General features: G+C 43.4%; 1 protein-coding gene across 1 annotated transcript; it reads left to right on the top strand.

Moving 5' to 3' along the window:
* Positions 1-1115: 1115 nt before the first annotated feature.
* Positions 1116-2844, top strand: LOC132057946 (uncharacterized). The gene is made up of 3 exons (XM_059450521.1): positions 1116-1601; positions 1704-2264; positions 2446-2844. Exons 1-3 carry the CDS (start codon positions 1116-1118, stop codon positions 2842-2844), a joined length of 1446 nt encoding a protein of 481 aa, XP_059306504.1.
* Positions 2845-8608: the final 5764 nt, after the last annotated feature.

Here is an 8608-nt window from a genome sequence, read left to right on the forward strand (position 1 = left end):
GACCGACCTTACTAGACCCGATATCGAGGCTCGACTTGGAACGAGGTGTTAAGGCGAAATCAAAAGACGGTTAGACACCATGACCAGAAGACCGAAATATCCGCCACCAACCGGATATTTCGGCACCGATCACGTCAAACAGCTGTCAGCAGATTCTGTTCCTTTTTTAGAATTGTACTAGGGTTAGGACTCCTCTACTATATAAAGAGGAGGCCCCCATTTATTTTGAGGCAGTTTTTTCCCATCAGAGAGAGACTAAGCAATATAATCATAAAAGTTCGTTCAACTTTTCTAAGTTCCTCATTGTTACTCATTGTTCATTATCCGGTCTTAGGGGACTGACCTCGGTTCCCAGTGCTCGAGGCTGGTCCGCATTCATCGCGGTCAAATCAATATATTTCTTTTTACTTCTTTGTTTGTCGTGTAATCTAATGTCGTGTTGAATTAAACCACATATCCTTAGCACCGTGTAAAAATTCAATTGTTATCCATTTTAAGGGTAAACAGTTTGGCGCCCACCGTGGTGCCTAGGATAATAGTGGTGATTTAGTACGAATTTTGATAACACTCGATACTTTATACTTGTTCTTTGAAGTTTAATTTCAGGTTTACCCGACATGTTAGACTCTCATTCTGTCAACTTTCACACTGAATCAAACCACCACGAGGGAAACGACCATGGGGTACCTAATAACAACGTACCCCCAGTCGATCCTAACCAGATCAGATCATCAATAGGCGACGTGCCTGTTGGTGGAGATAATGGAGTCACGCTGCAACAGCTCCGAAACCAGTTGGACATGGCTATAGCGCAATTGCAAGCCCAACAAGAGGTTATAGCACAACTGCAAAATCAAAATCGAGCACCCGATTTTAACTCCATCCGAGCGTACCGGGAAACCCAAGAAAGGCACATTGCTGGAAATAACAGGAACTATCTCGGATAAAATGTTGAGCTTATAAAGATGCTCGAAGAGCTGACAAAATGAGTAGAATCCAGGGAAAAGAAGATACAGGTGAACGACAAGAAGTTGGAGAACTATAACGCAAGGGTCGACCAAATTCCTGGGGCACCCCTGGTGTTGAAGGGACCAGATTCGAAAAAATCCGTCCAAATGCCTTTTCCGCCTAGCGCTGCACTGAAGCCAATCTCGAAGAGATTTCATATGCCTGATATCCCAAAGTATAACGGGACTACCGACACAAACGAGCACGAGACTGCATACACATACTCTATTAAAGGCAATGATCTCGCCGAGGACGAGAGGGAGTCGGTGTTGCTTAAGAAGTTCGGGGAAACCCTGTCCAAGAGAGCAATGATATGGTATCACAACTTGCCTGAACATTCGATTGACTCATTTGCCATACTTGCGGATGCTTTTGTCAAAGCTCATGCCGGAGCCATTAAGGTCGAAACTCAAAAATCGAATTTGTTCAACGTTAAGCAGCGAGATAATGAAACCCTCCGTGAGTTTGTGGCCCGATTTCAAATAGAGCGTATGGATTTACCTCCGGTCACTGATGATTGGGCCGTTCAGGCTTTTACTCAGGGATTGAACTCAAGAAGTTCGATTACATCTATGGAGCTAAAGCAAAATCTGGTAGAATACCCGGCAATCGCTTAGGCTGATGTACATAAGAGGTATCAATCGAAGATCAGGGTAGAAGATGATAAGATTTTGAGAGCCTCCTCGGTATCATAGCGCCCTAGTAAAGGGAATGATCGATCAAGGAGAATAACAGATCGAGAGTCGAGACCATCATATGATAGGTATCAGCCTTATCCACCTGATCGAAGGAGTAACGGACGCAACGGCGAACCAATTAAGAATGATAGGAGGAGCGATCAAGACCAAAATAATCACGGAGTGATGAATAGAAATGCTGTCGACAGATCCTCAGGGAACAAAGAGATCCCGATATTGTCCGAATATAATTTCTGCGTCGATGTTGCGACCATAGCCGCGGCCATTAGTCGCAACCGAGAAACAAAGCACCCAAGGCCAATCCAATCTGACCCTGAAAAATGGGATAAGAGCCTGATCTGTAAATACCATCACACCCACGGTCATCGAACCGAAGATTGCCGACAGTTAAGAGAGGAGGTAGCTCGTCTATTTAATTTAGGCCACCTTCGAGAGTTCTTAAGTGAACGAGCCAAAACTCACTTCAAGAACGTGGACGCCAACAAGCAAGATAGGCCGGAAGAGCCTCAGCAAGTGATCCACATGATCATGGGAGGAACGGACATTCCCCAGGGGCCGGTAATGAAACGCACCAAAGTTTCCATAACAAGAGAAAAGCGTATTCAGAATTATGACCCCGACGGTCCTATCTAGTTCAGTAATGAGGATATGGAAGACATCATTCAGCCTCACAACGACGCACTGGTAATATCTGTCCTTGTCAATAAATTTATAATTAAACGTATGCTGATTGATCCAGGTAGCTCGGCCAATATCACCTAATGGAGTGTCATCGAGCAATTTGGGACTATTAGATCAGATCGTGCCAGCAGTCCGAGTCCTCAACGAATTCAACATGGCCTGTGAAATGACGAAGGGTGAGATCACTTTACCGTTCAACACGGCCGGAACTACGCAGCAGACTAAATTTTATGTGATAGAGGGAGATATGAGATACAATGCATTATTGGGAAAACCATGGATTCACCTCATGAAAGCGGTCCCCTCAACTCTGCATCAGGCGTTGGAGTTCTCGACCTCAAAAGGGATCAAAACCGTTCATAGTGAGCAACAGGCCGCAAAGGAGATGTTCGCGGTCGAACAAGCTGTTACAACGGCAAAGATACCGGAATGGAACGAAGGGGAAAGTGCCAAATAGCAATCACATATTCCGATCTCGGGTTCCTCAGAAGATCGGGATAGGAACACACCAGATGAAGAGTTAGATTTCGAAGTTTCGAGGTCCTTCGTGGTGCCCGATGATTCAGATGCCACTAAATTCACATTCGAAGAACTCCAGCAATTTATAGTATTCATTCATCTGCCGGACAGAAAGGTATACCGGGGTACGGGATTAACCCCCGAGCTCAGGAATTATTTTATTGAATTTCTTAGAAATAAGTTCGATTGCTTTGCCTGGTCCCATTTAGATATGACAGGTATCCCACCAGAAGTGACATCATACAAGTTGAGTCTAGACCCAAGTTTCCCTCCAGTCAAACAAAAGCGAAGGCCACAACCCGAGGTATAGCATGCGTTCATCAAAGATGAGGTATCTAAACTCCTTAAAATAGGATTCATTGGGGAGGTTAAATACTCGGATTGGTTAGCTAATGTTGTCATGGTACCTAAAAAGGGAAACAAATTTAGAATGGGCATAGACTATAAAGATTTAAATAAGGCCTGCCCAAAGGATTCATTTCCTTTGCCCAGCATCGATCGTATGATTGACGCTACGGCTGGTTATGACACGTTGAGTTTTTTCGATGCCTACTCCGGGTACAATCAAATACAGATGGACCCGGGGGACCAAGAAAAAACTTCTTTCATGCCTAGTTTGGCACATATTGCTATAATGTAATGCCTTTCGATTTGAAAAATGCCGGTGCTACCTATCAGCGGCTAGTCAACCGCATGTTCGAACACCAAATAGGAAAATCAATGGAAGTTCATATGGATGACATGGTTGTTAAGTCCCCGCGAGAAGAGGACCATTTAATGTATTTGCAGGAAACTTTCGACATATTAAGAAAGTACAACATGAAGCTGAACCCGAAAAAGTGTGCCTTCGGCATCGGTTCGGGCAAGTTTCTTGGATTTATGGTATCGAATCGGGGGATTGAGATCAATCCAGACAAGATAAAGGCAATTGAAGATATCACCGTAGTAAATGACATCAAAGGGGTGCAAAGGTTGACCGGACGCATAGCCGCCCTAAGCCAGTTTATTTCCAAATCCTCGGAGAAAAGCCATCTGTTCTTCTCATTGCTAAAGAAAAAGACCGACTTTGCCTGGACCCCCGAGTGTCAGAAGGCCTTAACGGAACTCATGAAGTACTTGTCAAGCCACCCCCCCCCCCCCCCGCTACACACACCAAAGGCGAATGAGCAGTTGTACTTACACTTGGCGGTGTCGGAGATAAGCGATGGTGGTGTCCTGGTTCAAGAAGAAGAAGGTACGTAATACCCAGTTTACTACATAAGTAGGACCCTCAGTGATGTTGAAACTCGATACCCGCACTTAGAAAAACTTGCATTAGCTTTATTGAGTATATCTAGAAAGTTAAAACCTTATTCAATGCCATCCTATATGTGTCGTAACATCATACCCATTGAGGAATATCATGCATAAACCCGAACTCTCAAGCCGATTAGCAAAATGGGTACGTCGAGATTAGTGGGTACGATATTGAGTACCGACCCCGGACTGTTATTAAATCCCAAATACTAGCAGACTTCGTGGCTGACTTCACGCTGGCCATGATTCCCGAAGTCGATAAAGAAATACTCCTCACTTCGAGAACTAGTTCGGGAGTCTGGACCTTATACACGGACGGTGCTTCTAATATAAAAGGTTCCGAGTTGGGGATCGTTCTCAAACCACCAACTGGTGACATAATAAGACAGTTTATTAGATCTGTTCATTTGACTAACAATGAAGCCGAATATAAGGCTATGATTGTAGGTCAACCAAGAAAGATCTTGGGAGCCAAAATCATTGAGGCTAAATGCGATTCCCTCTTAGTGGTTAACCAATTGAATGGTACATTCGAGGTAAAAGATGATCGAATGCGGAGATATGTCAAAAAGCTATAGGTGGTCCTTCGTAGATTTAAGGAATGGACACTCGAACACGTGCCTTGGGACCAAAATAGCGAAGCCGACGCTCTGGCCAACCTGGGGTCATCGGTAGAATCGGAGGAATTTAATTTCGGCACTGTGGTACAGCTAATGGGTTCCATCATCGAGACCGGCCACACTGAGATAAATTCGACCAGCATCACTTGGGATTGGAGAAATCAATACATAGACTATTTTCAAACAGGGAAACTACCACCCGATGCCAAAGACTCGAGGGCCCTTCGAACCAAAGCAGCCAGATTTTGTTTGGTCGACGACCAGCTATACCGAAGATCATTTTACGATCCTTTAGCAAGATGCTTGGGGCCAGGGGAAATCAACTATGCTATGAGGGAAATTCACGAGGGGATTTGTGAAAACCACTCGGGAGCCGATTCACTAGTTCGCAAGCTGATCAGGGCGGGTTACTACTAGAACGAGATGGAGAAAGACGCCAAAACCTTCATTTGAAAATGTAATAAATACCAAAGGCACGCCCCGTCGATACACTAATCGGGGGAAGAGCTTCATTCGGTCCTTTCTCCATGGTCATTCATGAAATAGGGAATGGACATAGTAGGGCCTTTGCCCTGGGCCCCAGGTAAGGCACATTTTATTTTACTTATGACTGATTATTTCTCTAAATGGGTTGAAGTGCAGGCCCTTGAAAGGGTCAGGGAAAAGGAAGTCATTGACTTCATTTATGACCATATAATCTGTCGATTCGGGGTACCCGCGGAAATCATGTGTGATAACAGGAAGCAGTTCATAGGGAACAAAGTCAGCAAGTTCTTCGAAGAATACAAGATCAAAAAGATCTTGTCCACCCCGTACCACCCGAGCGCGAATGGCCAAGCTGAGTCAACAAATAAGATTATACTGCAGAACTTAAAGAAAAGGCTGACCGACTCTAAACACCGATGGAAGGAGATTTTACCCGAGGTCTTATGGGCCTATCGCACTACGGTGAGATCAAGTACCGGGGAAATGCCATTATTTCTGGTATATGGAACCGAGGCTCTAATACCCGTCGAGGTCGGTGAACCAAGTTTAAGATTTCAACATGCTACTTAAGACTCAGACCTCGAAGCGATATCTGCTAGTTTGAATCTCGTGGACGAAAAGAGAGAAGCCGCCTACGTCCTTAAAGAACTCCAAAAGCAAAGGATGCAAAGATACTATAACCGAAAGGCTAACCTTAGACATTTTCAGATTGGGGACTTGGTCTTGAGGAAGGTCACACTTCACACCAAAAACCCCAACGAAGGGAAATTGGGTCCGAACTGGGAAGGGCCATACAGAGTCACCAGCATAACCGGGAAAGGATCCTATCAACTCGAGAATGGAAATGGAATACAGCTTCCAAACAACTGGAATGTGGCACACCTGAAATGATACTATTGCTAAAGGTACGAGTAACTTTTTGTTTTCTGTTCTCTTTGATTTAAATATGTAGGATACATCGAAGTGGACATCAGAATCAGCACAATAGAAGTCGAGAAGTCATAGACTTAGGACTGAAAGCACGTGCTGCACAATTTTTCCCTTCGATTGGTTTTTTCCCCGAAGTGGGTTTCCCGATAAGGTTTTTAATGAGGCGCGCCGCAACCGTGCTACTAAAATATAGAAGACCGATCAAGAACCGGGGACTGGAGATTGCCTATATCAACTCAATAGTACCCGAGCTCTCACACTTCTAACTCAAGTACTGGGGACTATCATTCCCGGTTAATCGATACCCAAAGGATCCGTAATTTTCACTCGTGGTGTTGAAAAATAATTGGACCTAAATATACACCGTAATATATGTTCGTGGTGTTCAAAATTTAATATATGTACACGAACATAGAAAATTTACCCTAAATACACACTGTAATTTTTTGTCCAGGGTGTTCGGGTGAACACCCTGGCCTCTTACTGCATCCGCCCCTGTCGATACCTATGACCAAACGATCGATTGAATCATGTCCGATTAGCTTGTTCTTACCACGACAATTATCGTAAATTTGTTTCCGGTTCAATCAACAAAAACGATATCTAATATTGCATGTCTGCATGTTACCGAAATCGGACCCCCAATTCGAAATGCATTAGCCTAAAAGACTACGGTCTAAACAGTTAAAGATTATAGTATAAAAACAACCACGTTGTGCGACTCAGAGACATCTAAGTTCGCAAATAAGGCCTTTCGCATATCACATCGTCACACCCCAACTTTTGATAGGGCATTTACTGGCACCCGCGACCCTTACTTAGTGGCCGAGCGAACCCGCTAATCCTCGTGATACTCATAACCTTACTGGACTCTTAAATCATGAAATGAATGCATAATGTAAGCTTTTCAAAAAGACATGCTTTTCATCCTTCTCAAGTCAAGTAAAAATCAGAATCATATGAAATCAATAAATATAATGCACGATGATACACGCTTGGCGTAGACGCTTACAAAACCGACACGTTATACACGTGACCCGTCTCGCAAAGTCTCTAACATAACTCAAGATACCATAACATAGATACTCCGACTCGTAAAGACTGAAGGAAATGGAGCTCGCCAACCACCGGAACATCTTCTACTCATCCGTATACACCGGCGTGGCATGAAACGTGCCCCCCGAAGAGTGGGCAAGACGGAATACGTACCGAGCATGTAAAGCATGAAATACAGTAAACAGGATCATACTGAAATAAGGAGTATAGAGAGTCATAAGGCTTGCGTCTGAAACATAAATCATGCATGTCAATATCATATCCAATTCATTATGGGATTGAGAGACATAAGTAAATAATCATCATGTACATATGCATATATAACGTGTCCCGGCCCTCTAGTGAGGGACTCGGTAAATAAAATCATCAATACATGTACATATAACGTGCCCCGGCCCTCTAGTGAGGGACGCGTAAAATGAAGTCATCATATGCCATCCCGGCCTCCCCATATCATCATATCATATACGTGCCCGGCCCTCTAGTGAGGGACGCGGTGAATATCATCATATACATATAACGTGCCCCGCCCTCTAGCGAGGGACGCGGTGAATAATGCAAGGAGTTGTGCACGAATACATGTTCTGGCCCGGACGCAAGGAAAGAAGTAATAATGTGCCTTGCACGAGCAAGAGTAGTGAGAAACCATATGCACATAAATCATTTTTTTTAAGACCATGGATAAAGAGGACAAATCAACGCTCGAGTATCAAACGATAGTCATGTTAAATCCGTTCTAAAAGTCATTAGGACTTCGTTAAAGAGAGTCTTAAGGATCGTAAACATGTATCAAGCCAATCCGAGCCCGCCCATGAAAGTTACGGGCATTATTCGTTATAGAACCATTTGCGAACATATCAAAGCAATCTGAGACCGTATATGAAAGTTAGGGACATTATACATTACAGAGCACTTTAGGAATAAGAACTCTTTATGCATCATTCATTATCCAAACATACAAAAGACTCGAGGGCAATAGCTCGACTATATTAAGAGAGTGCGAATATCAAAAAAAAGAATAAGAATGGGGGAAAATGCTCGGATCTTAAAATGAAAAATTTCCCGGCTATCTTCGTACTTACATCTAGGACATGCCAAAAGAAAGAAAGGATAAAACATACCGTCCGTTTCAAAACTTAAGTCTGGGGCCCAAGATTAAATCTATTTAAACCCCAAAAATTACCTAGGACAGAACATTTTAAGCTACACTTTATTTTAAAAATTTGGGGCATTTCCCCATAAATTAACAACCCCCATAAATTTAAAAAAGCTGAACAACCTATTAATAAATCAACAAACCAACCTATTAACAAC

Source organism: Lycium ferocissimum, chromosome 5, assembly GCF_029784015.1.
Source record: "Lycium ferocissimum isolate CSIRO_LF1 chromosome 5, AGI_CSIRO_Lferr_CH_V1, whole genome shotgun sequence".
In the NCBI taxonomy this organism is placed as follows: domain Eukaryota; kingdom Viridiplantae; phylum Streptophyta; class Magnoliopsida; order Solanales; family Solanaceae; genus Lycium; species Lycium ferocissimum.

Coding starts and splice junctions, on each gene's coding strand:
- LOC132057946 (XM_059450521.1), top strand. CDS start 1,116: ATGCCTTTTCCGCCTAGCGCTGCACTGAAGCCAATCTCGAAGAGATTT. Junction 1,602..1,703: donor TGGAGCTAAAGCAAAATCTG/GTAGAATACCCG, acceptor TCGGTATCATAG/CGCCCTAGTAAAGGGAATGA. Junction 2,265..2,445: donor CGGACATTCCCCAGGGGCCG/GTAATGAAACGC, acceptor TGATTGATCCAG/GTAGCTCGGCCAATATCACC.